At 49.5% G+C, this 22,098-nt stretch overlaps 2 protein-coding genes across 2 annotated transcripts in view; both read right to left on the reverse strand.

Annotated features, from left to right (window-relative positions):
• The window catches only part of GPR45 (G protein-coupled receptor 45), a 90,840-nt gene that overhangs the window by 63,099 nt on the left and 5,643 nt on the right, over positions 1-22,098 (reverse strand). The gene's annotated exons all lie outside the window — the stretch shown is intronic.
• MRPS9 (mitochondrial ribosomal protein S9) overlaps positions 13,263-22,098 on the reverse strand; it is a 49,074-nt gene continuing 40,238 nt past the window's right edge. Inside the window, exon 11 of the mRNA XM_060027224.1 lies at positions 13,263-21,826. Within this exon, the coding sequence (XP_059883207.1) occupies positions 21,735-21,826 (92 nt within the window). The 3' untranslated portion in view covers positions 13,263-21,734. The remainder of the gene's footprint in view (positions 21,827-22,098) is intronic.

Genomic DNA, 22,098 nt, shown 5'->3' on the forward strand with positions numbered 1-22,098 from the left:
TAATATCCTGTGGTAAACCTAACGGAAAAGAGTATGAAAAAGAATGTCTATATGGGCATAACTGAGTCAGCTGCACAGCAGAGACTGGCACAACACTGTAAACCAACTATACGTCAATAAAAAATATATAATAAATATTATATATATATATATATATATATAAAATGGAGGGAGGACAGACTCCAGGGTGGCCCCTGGGATGCCCGCCCCTCGGGTGGAATTTGCTCCCGAGTGTGGGTGGGGCAGGAAGGAAAGCCTAGATGAGCATTCTCTGGACACGTGCAAAGCAAGCATCCCAGCGGCCGAGCCCCCACCGCAGATCTCAGCAGCACGTACTGCACATGCGCTAAGGTGGAGCGCGGCACTGGGGACGGAGCGTCCAGGATGCCCAGAAGCGCTGGCTTCCCTCGCTTCCAGGAAGAGGGCGAGGAGAGGGTGGGCTTAGAGGGCCTGTCTGTCTTCTGTCTGGAGCCCTGTTTCCTGTCCCCTGGCTGTCAGTGAGCTCGGGAGTGTGGTCGGACCTGGGGGAGCGGCTCACACTTCTCCGGTTAGATGCTTATCCTGCGACTCGGTTATCTTGTCTGAACTGAATCCTCAGAATATTAAATATACGCATAATCAAATGTAAGTACAAGCCCACATTTGAAAGTCAAATATAAAGAGTTTCTGAATTTGTATCATTTTGCATTATCCAGGCTTCTGCCTTCATCCACGGGAATGAATAAGTAAGAGTTGTCTGAGACCAAAATAATTTTCTGGGCAAAGAGGAATAAATGTGTTAAAATGAAGGGGAAAAAAACCCCTCTGAAGATGAAAAGGTTTTCACCCAAGCTGGATGTGGGAGAGATGGAATCTGCCTGTTACTTTCCATTTCAATCATCCAGCCTTTTGTCATCAACGGAATAATGGGGCAGCATGGAACATCCCTGAGGGAGAACCAAGGCCAAAACAGCAGCCGCCAGTGAGCCCAGAGCCCTGGACGCGAACCTCAGAAAATATGAGCCGGTAATCAGTTCTCCTCAAGGTCCTAATCAAATTCCTTTTTATGAAAATCAAACTTCGTTTGATAACATTAATATTTTCAAAGGAAGCCTGAGAATGCCACCCACTTAAGACCCTGAGTTAGCTGGATGTTAATTCAAATGAAGGAGATTCTGCAATTCCTTTCCTCTTTCCATTTTTAGAAAGGAGTAGACATTTTCTAGCTCAAGGAATATTTGAAGCCTTCTAAATTGAGGCTTCAAATATTTATTCAATTTAACAAAAATTATTTTGTTTAATAAATAAATTAAATAAATAAATTTAATAAATTAAATTTATTCAATTTAATTTTTGTTAAATATTCAATTTAACAAAAATTAAATTATTAGAAAACTGTTTCCCTTCTGACAATTTGGTATTTCTCATCTTGGCTTATCTAAGAAGCCCTATCTGTTATTTTCAAAAATGGTTTTCTGGATAACATTTATGTAAGAATTAGTTCTATTTTAAATTACATAGGCATTTCCCCTTGTCAAACACAGTAGGCGCTTTGATCAGCGAAATGGAATCAGTGGATTGAAATAGCATTTCGACATGGGCTACTTGCATTTTTGATCCTTCTCTGAACATGGGAGGGGCACTTTTTATTGTGAGATACATCCGTACAGGCATGTGCGGATGAACGGGACAGTTCTAGATTACACTGGGTGTAATCGCCACCGAGACCAAGAAAGAGAACTTTATCAGCACCCAAAGCCCACGCCGGGCTGGCTCCCCACCCACTCTGACTTAGCCAATAGTCCTTCACTGGCTTTTCTTTATGTGTGTACTTCCTGCTTAAGGATCCCCAGATACGGACAAGCTCCCCCCTCTCTCTCCTTATGGCCCCTAGCTTTTTATGTCTTCCTTATTTTATAGTCATTGTTCTGTTTGATGCTTACATTGTCCCGACTGGGACCAGAGGAAGTCCATCAACGTGGCTTCTGGGTTCTTGGGGACCCCCTCCCACCATACCTTCAGTCTTTAAAACTCAATTTCATTGCAATATTATTTACAGAAAATAAAATACACCCCCAGTAACTGTGGAGGGTGGGAAGTTTCACACAGGTGCACACCTGCGTGACCACCGCCACTCGTGCAGGATCTCCATCATCCCGCAAAGGTTTCCCCTGCCGCTTCAGTCAGCTCTCCCCCGCAGCAGCCCCCATCAGTCTCAGCTTTCTCCGGTTTCATATCAGTGGAGTCAGACAGCGTGCGCTCTTTTATGTCTGTTAGTCTTTCACTCAGCATGATGTGTCTGAGGTTTACCCATGTTCCCAGGAGCGTCTGTGACCCTTTGTTACTTCTGGGCAGCCCTGCCCTGCGGGCTAGACCACAACCTGTACATCTGTTCACCTGCTGGTGGACATTTAGGCTGTTGCCAGTATGGAGCCAGTGAGAGCAAAGCTGATACAAAAGTTGCCCACATACAAGTCTTTGTGTGGACGTAGTTTTCATTTCTCTTGGGTAATAACCCAGGCTGGTACCGCTTGGCCATATGGTAAATGGATGGTTAACTTTATAAGACACTGCACGAAGCCACCCAAGGTCGCCTCGTACATTCCCTGCCTTGGTCAAAGCAGTCACTTCTCCAACAAGCACTGATTCCTTTTTAGTACAAAACAGTACTTAGAAATCAGGGCTGGGTATGGTCATGCTCACGGCTGCAGGCAGTGGCCGTGTCAGTAAGCACTGCTTCCGGTGGGTCATTTTCGGAAAAGGTGAATCCCTGTCCCAGCACTGCAGGGCACCCAGCATCCTGGCCTCTGTGCAGCAAATACCGGTGTCACCCCTCAATCGTTGAGAAACACATACACACCCCTAAAGCAACCACAAATTTTCCATCCTGGAAAGACCCACTAGTCCACACAGCTTTCCGCCATCAAATGCATCTGCGATCTGCGTCTACACCAATGTGCTCTTGGTTCTCTGCTGTTTCAATGGAAAAAGGGAAGTTTCTCCTGTCTGGGTTATTTCCTCGCCTATCCTCACTTCCCTGGCATTCACAGGGCTTCTCTCACCCACTTTCGCCTCCTTCCCTAACATCTTCATCTCCTCCTCCACTTTCACTTCTCCCCCATGTGCAATTCCTCCCCATCTTCACTTCCTCCCCCACCTTCACTTCCTCCTCCACTTTCACTTCCTCCCCACTTTCACTTCCTCCCCATCTTCACTTCCTCCCCCATCTTCACCTCCTCCCCACCTTCACTTCCCCCACCTTCACTTCCTCCCCATCTTCACTTCCTCCATCTTCACTTCCTCCCCATCTTCACTTCCCCCATCTTCACTTCCTCACCCAACTTCACTTCCTCCATCTTCACTTCCTCCCCAACCTTCACTTCCCCCCACCTTCACTTCCCACCACCTTCACTTCCTCCCCATCTTCACTTCCCCCATCTTCACTTCCCCCCATCTTCACTTCCTCCCCCATCTTCACTTCCCCCCATCTTCACTTCCTCCCCATCTTCACTTCCTCCTACCTTCACCTCCTCCCCACCTTCACTTCCTCCCCATCTTCACTTCCCCCCCATCTTCACTTCCCCCCCATCTTCACTTCCTCCTACCTTCACTTCCTCCCCATCTTCACTTCCCATCTTCACTTCCTCCCCCATCTTCACTTCCACCCATCTTCACTTCCTCCCCCATCTTCACTTCCCCCCATCTTCACTTCCTCCCCCATCTTCACTTCCTCCCCCATTCCACTGGAATTTGTACACACTCCAGCCTCCTTATCTCAGAACAAAACCAAGCCTTCGGGGCCCAGGCTCTCCTTCATCTACACCACTTTGGTCCTCTCTGCCTGGCCCCACCCACATCCTCACCCCACTGCACTGTGGGTTCTGTTCCCACCACCCTACCACACCCGCTTTACTAAGGTCACCAATGACCTCATTTGCGCCAAATCCAGAGGACACCCTTCAGCTTTCACCTGACATCTCTGCACAGTGTAGATTCCCCTCTCCCTTGCCAATGGTGAGATTGGTTTTCTTCATTTGTCCTGGCTCTGGCAGGAAGTGCACAGAAGTGGTCCAGGGTTTGAGAAGTGGTCCTGGGGTGACTGTCTGGAAGGGCTCCGCATGCATTTGGAAGTGTTAGCCCCAGGTTTGTTAAAATTGTAATAGAACAGACCTGACCTACTGCATTTCTAACACCACAGGCTCCCCTAGCACATAAACCCCCTCCACTGCCAGCCCAGCATCTCGTGGGAAACTCTGTGTCGATACACGGAGAAAACAGAAGGAAAATTACAACATTTGGTTCATCTAACCTTACATTCCTCCTCAGAAACAAATACCGCTGTGGATCTGTTATCAAAAGATGAAACTATTTTTGAAAAAGTACCACAGCAATTCAGCGGAGGAAGACAGTCTTTTCAACAAATGATGCTGGAGCAACTGGACACCCCCAGGGCAAAACATCCAACACCCTCGACCCAACACCACACCTTATTCAATGAAAATTATATCAAAATGAATCACAGACTTAAAAACACATAAATGTAAAAAATGTAAAATTATAAAACATTTAGGGAAAAAGAAGGTCTTTGGGATCTAGGGCTCAGAGAAGAGTTCTTAGACTCGACACTAAAAGCAGCGTCCATAAAAGGAAAACAACCTCCTCGAAATGAAAAACCTTTGCTTAGTGAAATATCCTTTTAACAGGATGAAAACACAAGATACCAAGTGTGAGGAAATGTTAACAAACCACATATCTGATAAAGGGCTTGCAAGTGGGACGTACAAAGAACTCTGAACACTCAACAGTGAAAGCAAACAATCTGGTTAGGAAGTGGGCAAAAAACATGAATGGAGACAGGACACGTCTTCACGGAGGAAGGTGCACAGTTGGCAGATAAGCACATGGAAAGAGGGTCACTGTCGTTTGCTATCAGAGAAACACAAATTAAATCCACACTGAAATAACACTACATACCTGTCAGAATGGCTACAATAAAAAATGGTGAAACACCAAATGCTCTCAAGGATGCAGAGACGCTGGGCCACTTACACATGGCTGGAGGGGATGTAAAATGGTTCAGCCACCCCAGCAAACGGTTCAGCAGTTTCTTATAAAACCAGACAGGCCACGACCACGTGACCTGAAGGCTTGGACCTCTGTCTAGAGAAATGAAGACTTAGGTTCACACGAAAACGTGTACACAGATGCTCGTAGCAGTTTTATTTGATCTCAAACTGGAGTAAATATATCTTAAGTTAGAGAAAACTTAGCCATATTCATCAGTGCTTGCGAAAACACTGCCTCACCCCCGCCAGCCATTTAACAAAATAAAGTGAGCAGCTTAAAATGCCTTTTACGAAATTCTTTCCTGTTTTGTAGTTGATGCAAATCAGTGGATAATCAGGAGTTCTTGTATGTTAAAAGGGGAAGTTTTCAATTTAAATTATTAATATTCCAAGACTTTCTAACCCCTGAAATGACTTTTGAGACACAGAAGTAGAGAGAAATCCCTCCGGTTTAAATGCAGAGGCTCTGCCAGGCGCGCCAAGATCCTCACGCTTCCTCCTTGACACCATCCTAATGCCTCTTATCATACAGATGAATCATCAGAAATCACCACTCAGCTTTACTTCTTGCCTTTCTCATCAGAAAAGCTCATAAACTTCACATTTTACTTATGCTAATGTTTCTAAACAAACTTTGTTATCTTATTTGCATAATATCAAAATATTGTTTGAAATCTTACATTCATTCGTCTTAGTTAATTTCAAGCTCAGGGACACATGAGCACAAAGATGAGCTGAAGCCTCCTGGGACCCCACACTCCTCCACCCCGTGAAGCCTGGGCCTCTCTGCCCCGCACTTGCACACCATCATTACTGCTCATGATGCCAACGATGGTGGCAGAAGGGTCTCCAAAGGCCAGCCTGTGCATTACTTCTTCCAGAATTAGAGATACTCCTCCCTCAATTTAGTGCTGAATCGAAGACTCGTATAACTTACCATGTGCCAGGCACCTTTGTAAGCATTTACACGTTAATTAATTTACTCCTTATAACCACCTTATGAAGCAAGTAGTATGGTTATCCCATTTTACAGATAAGGAACGTGAGGCCCCGGGAGGCAAATAACCTGTTCATATCACACAAATAGGTGGCAGAGACAGGACTCAGACTAAGCAGTTCAGACCTGGGCCCTTAGCTAGGCCACCTCCCAAAAAGAATGGATGGATGGGGCTTCCCTGGTGGCGCAGTGGTTAAGAATCTGCCTGCCAATGCAGGGGACACGGGCTCAAGCCCTGGTCCGGGAAGGTCCCACAGGCCGCGGAGCAACTAAGCCCTTGTGCCACAACTACTGAGCCCGTGAGCCACAACTACTGAGCCGGTGCACCTAGAGACCGTACTCTGCAACAAGAGAAGCCACCGCAATGAGAAGCCCGCGCACCGCAACGAAGAGTGCCCCCACTTGCCGCAACTAGAGAAAGCCTGCATGCAGTGACAAAGACCCAATACATCCAAAGATAAATAAAATAAATTTATTAAAAAATTTAATAATAATAATAATAAAGAATGGATGGATGGATGGAGGGATGGAGGAATGGATGGAGTGATGGATGGAGGATTGGATGGATGGATGGAGGGATGGATGGACAGATGGATATACAAATGATTGAATGAACTAATGAAAAAGTTTGTCCTGTGTGGCCATAAGGTGCAAATGGGATCCGCATTGACCTGGGAGCTCCCTGGTTCTTAGGGCCTGTCTGTGGCCTCCGCATGGCAGCATCTAGCCTCAATCCCAACTTAGGACTTGCTTTTTCATGAACACTGTGATTGCCAAAGTGTAATGTCAGGAACGCAGAGCTGGGAGGCGGGAAACCTTATGTTGGCTGCAACACCAACCTGTGCGCTCTCAGGTACACTGCGGACCTGTTTCCCCATCTGTCAATGAGAGGGTTCAACTAGAGTAATTTCTAATATTTAACAAGTCTATGTTGTGATTTGTCCAAGTGAAAGTCCACTGGCAAGACCAGAAGGTCAGGAAGTGGGCATGAATCAAGACACTGGAGCACCCGGCAGAGGCTGAGTGTGGTCCAAGCTCCTGGCCCAAGAGACGGCCGCAGTGCTACGTAGCTGCGGCTCAGGGAGAGGCAGGAGATGAGGCCAGAGAAGAAGAGCTGAGACGGAGCCTCAAGAGCTTGCGGCACCGACTGTGATGCTGCAACTCTGCAGGCAACGGGGAGACACTGAGGGCTTTTACTGATTTATTTTGATTGTGGTACATACAATTCTACCCTTCTGCTCATTTTTACATGCACAGCTCAGTGGCATTGAGGACATTCACATTGCTATGCAACCATCCCCACCATCCGTCTCCAGAACTTTCTCATCTTCCCAACCTGAAACTCCGTCCGTTAAACACTCACTCCCCCTCCCCCGGTCCCTGGCCTCCCACACCTACTTTGGTCCCTATGGATTTGATGACTCCAGGGCCTCAGAGCATTTGTCTCTTTGTGACAGGCTTATTTCACTGAGCATAACATCTGTCAGGTGCACATATGTGTGTCACGTGTCAGATTTCCTTCCTTTTAGAGGCTAAACTCCATTGCAGGTATGGATGGCATTTTGCCTATCCATTCATCTGTCGACGGACACCTGGGTTGTGACCACCTTCTAGCTACTGAGAATAGTGCTGCTATGAATGTGGGTGTTCTCAATCTGTCTGAACGGAAGGGTTCTGAGTAGGTTACTGGTTGGACCAGAGTTTTCCTTTGGAAAGGTCTCCCTGGTGGTGCAGAGACGACGATGATGATGACAGCGGTGACATTTAATGGGTGCTTTCTATGCGCCAGGTACCGTCCCAAGTACTGGACGTGCACTCACTCACGTAACCCTCATTCCACCCTCACACCTGCTCCTGCGAGGAAGGTGCTCCATCTCACCGTACATGTGGGCAAGTGGAGAGAAGTTGAAAACTCTGTCCAAAGTTATGCAGATAGCAAGAGACAGAGTCTGTAACTGAACCCGGGAAGCCTGCCTGCTCACACCAAACCCAGCACCACTCGGGATGTGCGGGGAGGGGAGGGCTGCAGGATGGCGGCCCTTTGCGGGGCGTTTGGAATTATCCAGGCAGGAGCTGACAAGGGCTGTGAACTCAGGGAGCAGAGAAGGATGGTCGAGAGGGGAGAGATTTGAGAGTCTCGGGGTGCGATGGACAAGCTCCCCGTGAGTGAGTGACCATGGATGTGAGGAAGGGGAAAGGGGCTGAAGTGGTGGACAGCTTTTGAACTTGACTGCATACTGGAGAGAGGTGTCATCACTAAGAGAACACGCGTAAACCTGAAGGGAGGGCAGGGGACAATGGACAATAATTCTCTTCGGTACCTGCTGAATCTGAGATGTTATGGGGCATTCAGATAGGGGCAGTTATATTAGAGACACACTCAAAGGGAAGACCTCGTTGGGGGCACAGACTGGGCACTTGTTAGCGTGGGGAGGGTTAGAATCTTAGAAGCAGATGGGCTTGTTCATGGGTTGTGTGTCTAGAATAAAAGGGAGAGACTGAAACCCAGGGACTGGGGAGCCTCAAAGCCGGGTAGAGGGCACACTTGGGTTTGTAAATTTTAGAACCGACACGACAGCACAGAGAGAGGGGGTGAGGCACCATTGCGTTGCCCCGTGAGCCATCTGTTCTATTCGGGGGACGCCAAAGGTTAGGAGCTGGGTCAACAAAGAGGAGAGAGAGGACACTTACAGAGAAGCGTCGAAGGGTAGGAGGATGTGGGATCCAAGGCGGTGAGAAAGTTTCCAGAGGGATGGGGTCCAGTGCCTCACAGAGACCAAATGAAAGGGGCCTGAAAGATGTCCCTGACTTCTGCAGTTAACATTACTGGTGACCTTGGCAAGAGCCGATCGGTCAATGTGGTGGAACCGCCCTGGGCTGGGCCTGGAGGAGTGGAGTGGATGTGGGGTACGGAAAGGTGTGGACAGGCGCCGGGATGAGGGGGAGAGGGCAGGGGCTGCTGAGGGCCCTGGGGACAGCAGGCACATTCCCACCGAGGAAAGGAACTGTGCAGACATCCCAGGCCTGGGAGGCCGGAGGACGGGGTGACCAGACAAGACTCACCCCCAGCAGAGGGGGCCACCTGAGAACAGACAGGGGCAGTAGGAACGGCTGGGCATCCACCGGGCAGAGACCCTGGAAAAGCTGGAGCTCTTGAAAAGGGAAATGCTCGGTGCTGATCTTGGCCGTGGGGCTGGCACACGCGCCCCGGAAATGGCAGAGGCTCTACGGAGTCACTGGCTACCAGTATAAAGTCAGTTCGTGCCACTGACTTGATAAAGTTAGTTCTGGGAATTGACCCTAAGGACAAATGAAAGAAAAAGGAAGTATGCTCGTCGTACAGTATTTACGGTATTATTTTTTAAAAGCTCACATGGCTAACGGTATGGAAACTAGTTAAGTAAATTGGGAAACATATGCTCGATGGATGGAATATTCTGAGGTCATTAAAATGATGATTATGAAGCTCAAAGTGGTCATATGATAGTAAATGGAAATCAGTTTTGCAATGGTATGTATGTTCTAATTACCATGATGTAAAATGTGCTTTCACGTGAAAATATACATACTAGAATTCCTAAAAATGCTACTAGCTGTTGGTTGCGGATAATGGTAAGATTACGGGTGGGTTGTTTTCCTTCTGCATTTGGTAAACTCACTTTGAACGCTACAGCACTAGTTAGAACAACAGAAAAGCAGCCTTGAATCTTCTTAGTTATCAGCCTATGGAAAAGAGAACATAGCTGAATATTTCCCCTCCATCCTCTGACGGTACGGAGGTCTACGAAGATGGAGTTGGGACGTCCCCGGTGGCGCAGTGGTTGAGAATCCGCCTGCCAATGGAGGGGACACGGGTTTGATCCCTGGTCCAGGACGATCCCACATGCCGTGGAGCAACTAAGCCCGTGAGCCACAGCTACTGAGCCTGTGCTCTAGAGCCCGCGAGACACAATTACGGAGCCCGCGTGCCACAACTACTGAAGCCTGCGCACCTAGAGCCCATGCTCCACAACAAGAGAAGCCCCCGCAATCAGAAGCCCGTGCACTGCAACTAGAGAGAGCCCGGGCACAGCAATGAAGACCCAACGCAGCCAAAAATAAATAAATTTATAAAAAAAAAAAGAAAAGAAGATGGAGTTTATGTGATACAGCAATTCCACGTGATACAGCGATTCCACTGGAACCCTTGCACTCCACGGCGTGGAGGGTGAGTGTTTACGACCAGGGTGGTCCCCCTGGTCCCGTGGCAGCCTGGGTCACCCCGCAGGCCACAGCGCACCTGGATGCTGTTGACAGGAACGTGCTGGCTAAACTCAGCCTGCATGTCCTGCCAGGGTGGGGAAGGCGGGGAAGGGGAGAGAGGGCCGTCCTGGCCAAGCCCGTAGCCAGCACGTGGCCCACACAGTGCCTGCGCCACCGGGCAGGTCCCTGGGGGCCACCCACACGCTCTCATCCACTCCCACCCCCGGCACCTCAGTCTCAGGATGGAACGCCCCGTCCCAGATGCGTTGGTTTTGCTTCTCAGTCTCTTAATAGTGGTCTTCCACTATTTTGAGTTAAATTCTCTCCACTTTTTTCTTTTTTTTGTAAACTAGCATTTAGAGAGTTTATTAATACTCAGAACACTGATGTAAATGTATGTTTTGAAATAGCAACTCGCAGTCAAAGGGGAGCCAGTCTATCCCAGGGGCAGCGGCTGGAGGAGGAAGCAGGGGTGTCCGGCCTCCTGTCTGCAGGAATCTTCCTTCCCTCCCTGCAAGACACTGCTGCCAAGTCCTGTGACTCGGCTTCTGGTCTTTTCCAGCAATCCACCTTTCATAAGAGGACAGAAGTTATCCTCATCACAAGAAGAATAATTTTCCTGGTAACTATGCATGGTGACAGATGTGAACCAGACTTACTATGGTAAGTTCTGCAATATACAGGCAGACCTCGGAGATACTGTGGGTTCGGTTCCAGACCACCGCAGTGCAGCGAATATTGCAGTAAAGCGAGTCACACAAAATTTTTGGTTTTCCAGTGCATATAGAAGTTACGTTTATGCTATACTTTACTAAGTGTAGCATTATGTCTAATAAATGCACATGCCTTAATTAGAAAATACTGTATTGCTAAAAATCGCTAACCATCACCTGAGCCTTCAGCGAGCCTGATTGCTTTGCTGCTGGAGGGTCTGGCTCGGTGCTGATGGCTGCTGACTGGGCTGGGGGGTGGCAGCAGTAAGTCTGCCACATCGACTGACGACTCTTCCTTTCCTGAACGATTTCTCTGCAGCCTTCAATGCTGTTTGATAGCATCTTCCCCCCAGTTGAACTTCTTTCAAAACTGGAGTCAATCCTCTCAAACCCTGCTGCTGCCTCATCAACTAAGTTTATGGAATATTCTAAATCCTTTGTTGTCACTTCAACAATCTTCACAGCATCTTCATCAGGAGTAGATTCCAACTCAGGAAACCACTTTCTCTGTTCATCCGTAAGAAGCAACCCCTCATCCGTTAGTTTTCTCATGAGATGGCAGCAATTCAGTCACATCTGCAGGCTCCACTTCTAATTCTAGTTCTCTTGCTGTTTCCACCACATGTGCAGTTACTTTCTTCACTGAGGTCTCGAACCCCTCAAAGTCATCCATGAGGGTTGGAATCAACTTCTTCCAAACTCCTGCTAATGTTGATATTTTGACCTCTTCCCATGAATCAGGAACGTTCTTAATGGCGTCTGGAATGATGAATCCTTTCCAGAAGGTTTTCAGTTGACTGGGCCAGATGCATCAGAGGAATCCCTGTCTGTGGCATCTACAGGCTTATAAAGGTACTTCTTAAATGGTAAGACTCGAACGTTAAAATTCCTCCCTGAGTAATTTCACGGGCTGCAGAATGGATGCTGTGTTAGCAGCCATGAAAACAACATTAATCTCATTTTCCACGTCCATCAGAGCTCTGGGGTGACCAGGTGTGTTGTCAGCGAGCAGTAGTATTTTGAAGGAAACCTTTTTTTTCTGAGCAGTAGTTCTCAACAGCAGGCTTAAAGTATCCAGTAAAGCATGTTGTAAACAGATGTATTGTCATGTTCCACTTACAGAGCACAGGCATAATTCTTAAAGGCCCGAGGATGTTCAGAATGGTAAGTGAGCACTGGCTTCAACTTAAGGTCACCAGCTGCATAGCCCCTAACAAGACAGTCAGCCTGTCCTTCGGAGCTCTGAATTCAGGAACTGAGCTCTCTTCTTTAGCTATGCAAGTCCTGGATGGCATCCTTTTCCAGTAGAAGGCTGTTTCGTCTACACTTAGCACCTGTTGCTTACTGTAGCCACCTTTATTAGTTATTCAGCTGGATCTTCTGGGTAACTTGCTGCAGCTTCTACACCAGCACTTGCTGCTTCACCTGGCACTTTTTATTTTTTATTATTTTTTAAGATCTTTTGGCCTCGCTGCGTGGCATGTGGGATCTTATTTCCCCGACCAGGAATCAAACCGCGCCCCCTGAGCTGGAAGCGTGGAGTCGTAACCACTGGGCCGCCAGGGAAGTCCCCACCTTGTACTTTTATGTTACGGAGGCGGCTTCCTTCCTTAAACCTCATGAACTAATACCTGCTCGCTTCAAACTTCTCTTCTGCAGCTTCTTCACCTCTCCCAGCCTTCACAGAGTTAAAGAGTTAGGGCCTTGCTCTGGAGTAGGCTTTGGCTTAAGGGACTCTTGTGACTGTTACGATTTTCTATCCAGACACTACAACTCTCTCCACGTCAGCAATAGCGCTGTTTGCTTTCTTATGTCTGTGCGTGTTCACTGGGGCAGCACTTTTAATTTCCTTCAAGGACTTTTCCTCTGCATACACAACTTGGCTAACCGTCTGGCACAAGAACCCTAGCTTTCAGCCTGCCTTGGCTTCCGACATGCCTTCTTCATTAAGCTTCATCATTTCAAGTTTTCGATTTAAAGTGAGAGATGCGTGAACCTCCTCTCACCTGAACACTAGAAGCCACTGTAGGGTATTAATTGGCCGAATTTCAATACTGTTGTGTGTCAGGGAGCAGGGAGGCCCGGGCAGAGGGAGAGAGACAGGGAGCAGCTGGTCGGTGGACAGTCAGAACACACACACATTTATCCATTAAGTTCACCATCTTACATGGGTGTGACTCGTGGGCCCCCCAAACAATTACAATATAGTAACGTTAAAGATCACTGATCACAGATCACCCTAACAAATATGGTAATAATGAAAAAGTTTGAAATATTGCGACAATTACTAAAATGTGACAGAAATACACAGAGAGCAAATGCTTTGGGAAAACAGCACCAACAGCCTTGCTCCATGCAGGGTTGCCACAAACCTTCAATTTGTATACATATATAAAAATGCAATATCTGGGAAGCACAATAAAAGGAGGTGTGCCTGTGTACAAATACCAAACCATTATGTTGTGCACCTGAAACTAATATAATAAAAGGGAATCAATTTAATAAGTGAGATCATTATAAATTCAAATGTAAGCACGTGAAACAAAATCAGAATTTAGAGATTCATCTGCAATAGACAGATTTAAAAATATAATTAGTATGCCTGATGCTTCCAAGGGGCATTACAGCGTACAGGAATCACCTGGATGAAATTAGGGAAGAGGGCGGGAATCTCACCCCCTTCGCCTTTTCTGCACCGAGTAGCCTATTCGGTTGTAAACTACTCCACCTGGTGGTTAAACCAGGGTACTAGTCGCTAGAAATCTGGACACTTCAAGGCGAAATTCACTATTTTCTGTTATAAAATTTATGAATGAGCTTTAAAAAGTTCAAATCACACATGAAAGAAGAAAGTAAAAAATAATCAATAATTTCACTGCATAAAGATATCTGGACACAAACAGATTTTATAAGTCAAATACGGGCATAAAGATATCTAGATACAAATACATTTTATAAGTCAAATACAGGCATGTAATACATGAATATTCTTTGATAGAAGAGAAATAGTTACCACTTGCTTTTTTCACTTCAAATGAATCAACGTCTCAACACAATTCAGGAATGAGAGCTAGTCCGTATCTGATCACGTTAGCATGAATAAAAACTCGGAATCCTTTCACCCAGCAATTAGGGTAACCTCTGTGGACCTCTGTTAAGGGGTGTGTGTGTCAGAGGTTGCACACCAATGGGACCCTGAGTCCGGCCCCTGACCCCTGGGGCCCGTGGTCTCTCACTGTCCAGCACGCGCACGTGGCCTCCCTGGGGAAGCCTCTGGCTGGTGACAGCTGGACGGAAAGAGCCCTAAGCTCCCCTCTGCTGCCCCTTCCGGAGGACACTTCACACCTGGAGCAGGGTTTCCCTGTGTGTGATCCCCGGACCGGCTGCAGCCGCATCGCCTGGAGCTAGCTGGGCATGCAAACTCAGCTAGAAATGCCTGCTCTAGGCCTCCTGCCGAAACTCGGTGGGGGGGGGGGGCGGGGGCGGGCCTGGAACGTGTCTTAAGTCCTCCAGACGACTCTGACGCCCGTCTGAGAACCACGATCTAGAACACTGATGAAACATCCCCTTCTTTCTTATTCACTTGTCTCTCACCTCACTATTAACCTTCAAAATGTTCCCTCCACACGGGATTGGGTTACTACGCTTCAACTGACCGCCACAGGGGTTACACTATTCACTGACCTGGTAGTTACGGGTCACCCTGACAAAGTAACGGGATGGGATGACACACACTTCACATACATCACGAGGGACTTGATCTTGGACTTAAGCTTTCAAAACCCAGGGTCTGAGCCCTCTCTCCAGCTCTGCTTCTTGCACTCTGGTCCCAGCCATCAGCTACGTCACCTGACTCGGTGCACTGCCTCCTGCCTGAATTCCCTGCTCCACCCGAGGCCCCCTGAACACGAGGATGGTCGGATGCACACACAGGGCGCGCCAGCCTCCGCTCAGAACGTGCAGTGATTCCCGTCTGCTGCCAGGGAAACCATGGCCTTCCAGCCCTCCCCGTCACCCCGCCCGGCTCTGCCCTGTCCTCTCACTATCCTCCTCCCTCTGCTCCGCCCACACCTGCCAGCTCCCGGGGTTTGGCATTAGGCCAGCCCCTCGACCGGGGCCCTCCGGTGCCAAGTGTAAGATGCTTACTCCTTGCTGCCTTCACGGCTCCCTGCAACAGCTGCCCCCCCTCGCTGTGCCAGTCCCAACCCCCCTTCCCTGCTCCAGGGCACCCTCCACCACGCGCAAGGCCAGCCACATAACACCTTATCGTCCCCCCAGCCGGCACGCAAGCTTCTGTTTCTGGTCCCTAAACCTCCTCAGCACTCCCCGTGGGGCTGCGTCTATCAGCATCTGTTGGGTAAATGGAAGAGCGCAGGGCTCTGCGAGGGACCCCGCGCCTTCGCTCTGGAAGGCGTCAGCCCGCTTTGCGCCCGGGAGCTAGGCTGGAAGTGCTACCAAGGCCCCAGGCAGGGCACATCCTGAAACCCAGCCGGCTCCAGGCAGCCACGCCCAGTCCAGCCGTCCAGGAGAGAGGTGCACAGAGTAACGTGTGTGGGAAAATAAACTTTCATTTTTTGGTTTAGAATTCGCACATCCCAGAATATGTTTCCCCAAGTAAGCAAGTCTTCGCAGGCAGAGCCATTAGACGGTGTAAAATTGCCCACACGCGCCTTCCCTCGGGCACTGGCTACAGAAACGTCCTAAGGGAAGGCTGTCCCCTGAGCTCCATCGGGGATTCAGTGCACAGATCTCTTCCAGAAGCCCTGCCTCCTGACTGGCTCGGGGACCTCTGAGTTCCTGCGCCAGCCTCATCTCCGACAATAATCTATGCTCACACCTATTCTTTCTTTCTTTCGGCCGTGCCACGCGGCACGTGGGATCTTAGTTCCCCAACCAACCAGGGATCCATGCCCCCTGCATTGGAAGTGCAGTCCTAACCACTGGACCGCCAGGGAAGTCCCCTGCATTACTTTTCTATGGCTGCTGTAACCAACCACAAGCATAATGGCTGAAAACAGCACGAATTTACTGCCTTGCAGTTCCGTGGGCTAGAGGTCCAACCCCGAGGCTTACCTCACTGGGTTAAAACCAGGGTACGGGCAGGCAGCATTCCTTCCTGGCGGCCCGCAGCACCTTAACATTAAGGCTAGGGTTCACTCGCCTGATTAGACTAAAAGTATAGACTATTCAATGTTCAAATTTTTTAATTTTTCTAATTTAAAGGAAACAGATTTCCAACACCACAAGCAAGTTATTGTTACTCTATTTATTGAGCTCTGAAGTTAAGTAAATCATTGAAGAATATTCTGAAAGACTTGGTACTACGATGAAATGAGTAGTAACAGCCACACACTAGATGTTTTAGAAATACCCATCCATTCCCTCCAAGCCACTCCTGTCTGTCACCTCTCGAACCGCCCTGTCATGCACTCTGCCCAGCAGCACATCTCAATTCTCATCTGTGTGACCCACGAGTGGGTTCCACTCTGTGGGGACAGCTAAGTTTGTAACTTAAAGATCCGCTTTGGAGTTTGGGTGGCTTATTGTAGGTCTCCAGATTCTCCCTGCAAACCCTCTGAGATCCAAAGTGATTTCTCCCAACATGCCGGGGAGTCTCTGAGGCAGTATGTGGACATGAGGGCAAGATGACGGTGGTGGGCTGGCCCCTTGCCCTATGGACCCCGCGGATCCCAATGCAGGGGGTGGACAGGGAGAGGAGGGGCAGGGAGGGCAGGAGGGTGGTTGACAGGGGAGACCTCAGAGGGCGATGCCACACAGGCAGTCAGAAACGCCCATCCCATCCCACACGATGATACTAGAGCTTATGTTTAGGAAGCCTATATATAAAGACCAAAACGAGCCCACTATGCTCTTTAAACAAGTAATTTCAAGGTAGGAACAAGAAACCCAGAAACTAAAATTGAGATGACCATAAAGTTTTGAATTCGTCCCATCCTTGTCATGAACTGAATGGGCATTCTCAACGAGGCGCTGTGGAGACCCTCAGGCCAGGAACGGACTTCCGGGGTTCCGTGAACCCCTCAGCATTACAGGATGGTACTCTTGTATACGCTGCCTTTCCAGGGCAAGGAGCCTTTGTTTTCACCTAATTCCATTGCTCCAACATGGATGAGAATTTTTACATAGTTTACATTCGCATCATCTTGAAAGAGAACCAGCGCTGATGATGTATGGGAGGCCCTCTAGCTTGAGCGGTATTCGTGTGCAGAGATGTTTCTAGAAAGCCTCCAGCACCCGGGTGTCAGGCTGCAGCTGGCTGACGCTCCTGTCACCACCCGTGGGCAGCCGGCTGGGGAGAAGAGAAGCCAGGTCCAGGAGGGCCCTTGGAAGAGGGAACGTCCACAGGAGTTCCAGCCAGGCCGGCTAAGCCAGCCCGTCTCAGGGATGCAGGGATGCCCACGGCGCAGCTCAGACCGTCACGCAGCTGGCACTGCCTTCCTGTCACTTCTTCCCTCAGGAAGACAAGGCCCCGGGGGATGTGCAGGGGGGCGGCTACCAAGAGTAACTGGGGCGCAATCTCTGAATGCTGCCCGCCGGGCAGGGCCCACGTCCTCCTCGAGACAGTTTTGACGTTTTTGGTCGACGCTGGCAACGGAGAGTCACCAGGACCTGCTGTCTCAGAAACTGCCAGGTGTCTCACCCCAGTTCTGAGTGGTCCGCGGAGCCCTGGAAAGCAGGGATCCTGCCCCCACCTTTCAGACCAGAGGGCGGAGGCTCGGTGTGGGTGGAGGGCGGTGGTCTCCGGAGCACGTGTCACCCCAGGCCTCGCAGAAGCTCCCGGCCGACCTGCCAGGTGAGGTCCCGTCCTCAGCTCCGTGTCATTACTGCTCAGTCAACACTTCTCAGCAGGACCTAATTGCGTTCTAATTGTTTTCCCTGTGTTTGTTGTTTTTCTAATTAGAGACGCAAATTCTAAGCTTTGAGGACAAAAACTCTGTTGACTACTTTTTGTAACCCCCTTCCTGGGGGAACCAGAGGAGCCAGCAGTAAAGACGCCAGGGACTGGTGGAAGAATCCGGACGTGCAAGGCAGATGAGCAGGCAGAGCCCACCGCCCGAGCTATCGGAACGTCTGAGCGAGGGGTCGGTAGTGGCGTCCTTCCCCCAGGGGGAATGCTGACTCCCGAACCTGGCGTGAGGGGGCGCTGGGCACAGACAGCAGAATCCTCCCGCTGCCTCTGTTTCGGGGAGAAACACGCACAGACCCGCACCGCCCGCGAGCTCGGGCTGGGGAGGAACAGACGGCAGGGAGGAAAGGGTGCTGGGGACAGTGGCCGGGCCGCTCACGGGCACCAGGCAGCGGAGGGGCGGCGCGGCTGGGGGGCTCTGCAGGCAGGGCTGAGCCTGGGGAGGCGGGTGGAGGCCAGCGTTCCTTAGCGGTGAGGGGCCCCGACAGCTGCGGCGGCGACCACTCTGCACAGCTCTGCAGCGACCCAGGCCTGACCCTGGGGCACAAGTCCCACCTTCAGGGACGGGACCTGCTGTCTGCTAGGACTGCCCCTGCGCCCGCTCCACCACTGCTGCCGTGGGAGCTGCCCTTGGTCCGAAGTGGCCCCAGCTCCCTAGTCTGTCGGAAGAACCCCGAGAAGTGAGAGGCCAGGTTGGGAGCCGAGCGCCCGGGAGACCTGGGACACGGCCCCCATCCTGCAGGATGTCCGCCCAGCCCAGAAATCCTGAGAGGCTCCCAATAAGTCCCCCTTTTCAGTGTAAAGACAGCCCAGGTCTGGGGTTCTTGCCACCTGCCACCGACAGGTCCTCACATAGCCAAACACAACCACCTACCGATGTGCAGTGTCCAGCTCCCTTTCCTTTATCTGCAAATCGCCGTGAAACACGCCTCTCCTCTACCACCCTCCCCTCACTTCAAGGCAATACAAAATTCAGTGTAATAGTGGGGGACCCCGAGCGGGCACAGGGACGACGGTGTCCTCGGCGGAGAAGTCTACAGGGTTTGAATGCCATCAGGAGAGTTTGTGTGAACCTTGCATTCTCGACTTGGAGAGAAGGACCTCACACCGTGAGGCTGGCTCCCCCGCGGAGGTTTCAATCATTTTTAAGAGAAGTACCATCAAGTCTTGGGAAAATGAAAAAGGAATAAATTTGGAGTTCTCGTGAACAGTTTTCATAGAAGATCCAAAAGTGGTCCTAACTTTTGTTAAAGCTAAAGTAGCAGTGATTTCATGAAAAGTAACAGGAATTTACCACTTTATTAAAGGGGTCTCCTCCCATCCGTTAAAGAAAATTTCCTAGAAGGAACCTGTCTGGTTTGTATTTATAACTTGTTAAATAAATGTCTGATGAATAAAAATTGAGTAAGAAAAAGCACTAACACAGCAAGACTAGGACCCCGTATTCTGCTACTGCAGGAACAGTGCCTGAAAGGCTGAGGCCCTGCGTAAAACCCAGGTTTTATCAGGATCAGGTAGAGGAGGCCAACAGGCCAGCAAGTGACTGCCTGAAAGGCACGCGGCAGGCACGTGGTTTACTGTGGCCAGGGACCCGCTAACCCTGGGAGGGGCCCTCCCTCCAGGCAGCAAGGCCCCAAGACGTCTGGAAACACATGGTTAAAGCAGGCCTTCACTCCAAAAATCATGGCCTTTAAATACCTTCTGATTCTAATGAAATACCTAATTCCACCTTATGGTTCCTTTTTTGAAATATATATTGTAAATGTTATTATTTAGTTTAAAAAGCTAATGTCCTGTGCTGAAGGAATACACTGATATGACTTGAATTGTTTTTTCCCCACATTTTGCACCTCTATAGTAATTTATATTTTCCGAGAAATGACAGAAAAAAATTCTGACAATATTTTGCTCAGTGTTGAAGCTCAGCAGTTTTTATAGCTTAGTGCTCAAAGATTACTTTCGGTTTTCAGTAATGCGTTCCTGGTGTCTTAACCAAAGGCTTACAATAAGAAGAACATCTTCTGTAGCCCACAAAGTTGGTCACCAATGAAGGTGGCAGTATTTCCGTGAGATGATGATGATTTTTATGGCCCCTTGACTGTTAATTTGGAGGAATGGGTCACAGGCTTCCTGGTAGAGGCGCTTGACATCAACACTCGTGCAAACACAAGGTGCTGGCCCTCCCTTACAAACACTGAGAGCTCCTCGCGGCTGCCACCTCCCGTGGTGTGTGAGGGCTGAGCATCTGTGTCAGTGGGGCTGCTGGATCGAGTGTAGCCTGGACGCCTTAACAGATAATGGAAACACTCGGTCTACAGCACACAGCTACCCCACGTACAGCATCGTGTTTCTGTTTCTTCTGAGGAGTCAAGGTAGTGAACTGTCATTCATTTTCAAGGAAACTGCCTGCTTACACCATGACCCCCACTCCTTCCCTCGTCCAACTGAGATCCTGTGCACTTGGGTTTAAGCAAATGACAGTGGTTAAGGAGGGGTTTCTTGAGGAAAATCACAACCCACACTGATAGGGGACCTGCTCTGGGCTCCGCGGCTCCTGTGGATTTTACTGAACCCTCTAACCCTGGGACAGGGGCTGCTGTGCTCCCCTCCTCACAAGCGACCACCCAGCTGTGAGGAGGTCAACTGCCCGAGGTCACACATAAGCCCCGGAGACTGTTCTCGAGCTCCTACATCCCAACTCACGGTAGTCTTTCATTCACTTTTATCGTAAAATGGTTCATAATAAAAATCACACGTATCACATTTGAAAGGTACAGTAAAGTGGACACTCATGTAACCCTCCTCCTAGCCAGACAAAGATTATGACCAATACCCTTGACCCCTGCTCCCACCAGCTCAGGCCCAAGATCTCACCATGGTGTCTGCTTCGCCTGCTGGATCTAGGGCTGCACACAAAGGGCGGACTTATTGTCCTTAAACCCCCCCCCAAACCCTCCTCATGCCCGTGGTTCTCAGTATCATAGGGAGGGACCCCTCTGGGCATCTTGTGAGAGCAATGGAACTATGTAGCCCAGAAAAAGTGACGCATGTATAGAACCCTGGAACTACTTCAAGGTTTCACAGACACGCTAAAGCCAGATCCTCAGAACTAATTCATACTGTAACCGCAAGTCTGTACCCAGCTTGGAAGGTACTATGCTAAGTGAAATAAGCCAGAAAGAGAAAGGCAAACTCAGGCGTGGTATCACTTATACGTAGAATCTTTAAAAAAAAAAAAAAGTCACACTCAGAAACAGAGAGTGGAATGGTGGTTGCCGGGGGCTTGGAGGGGGGACTGGCCTGTTGTCCTCCACAGAGGCTCAGCTGGGCTCCTGACAAAGACGCTCCAGGGGCTTCACTCTTCTCAACAAGGACTCTCAGCCCTCAGTTTTGGAAGATATGTTGTAACAACTGCTCTCTGGGAAAACGAGTGAGTCCAAGTCCGTCCTGTCATTAAGTTAGCAGCGTGGCTCTGCTGGGTCAGATGTGTGGGGCTGGGCCTTTCCGTCCGCAAAAGGCGGTCTCTTGATTGGATTTTGCTGAATGCTCCTTTCAGGTCGAATGTGCCAAGATTCTGAGTTATGCTTCTAAAGCTCTCTTCTGAAAAAGTTTTAAAAGTAAAGCAGCAGAACAAAGCTAAACAGTTTTAAATAATGATTTTGAGAAGGTAACCTTTACGACATTGCATTTAGCATAAATCAGCTCCCAACTCCAACGTGCGACGGTGCTGCTTGACCCGGCCAGCGCCTGCCTCCTGCGCGTCCGCCGCGTGCCAGGTGCACAGGCCCCCTCCTTTCCCGCCCAGACACTCAGCGCTTCTTCCAGGTGAACTTCCTGCGGGCTCCCTCCTGGCCCGGCTTCTTCCGCTCTCTGACACGGGGATCGGCAGTAAGCAGTCCCGCTGCAGCATAAAAAGAGATGCCTTTATGAACCATGGAAATCGCAGGAAGGCAGGAGAAGCGCCTGAACCGGCAGCTCCTGCCGTCAGAGGAAGAGCGCCCAGGCCCACAAGCAGTTCCCAGCCTCGTGTACAACTCAGGACAGCAGTCCGCTTTCACTCTCCTAAGCTATCTTCCCAGCTTCCGAGACAAACACCAGGTACATTGCTTGAGTCTGCTTTTCTTCTCCTATGAGAGATACGACTCCCCTTTGGTTTTTAAACTTGTTCAACTT

The sequence above is a fragment of the Delphinus delphis genome, chromosome 12 (genome assembly GCF_949987515.2).
Source record: "Delphinus delphis chromosome 12, mDelDel1.2, whole genome shotgun sequence".
Lineage (NCBI taxonomy): Eukaryota > Metazoa > Chordata > Mammalia > Artiodactyla > Delphinidae > Delphinus > Delphinus delphis.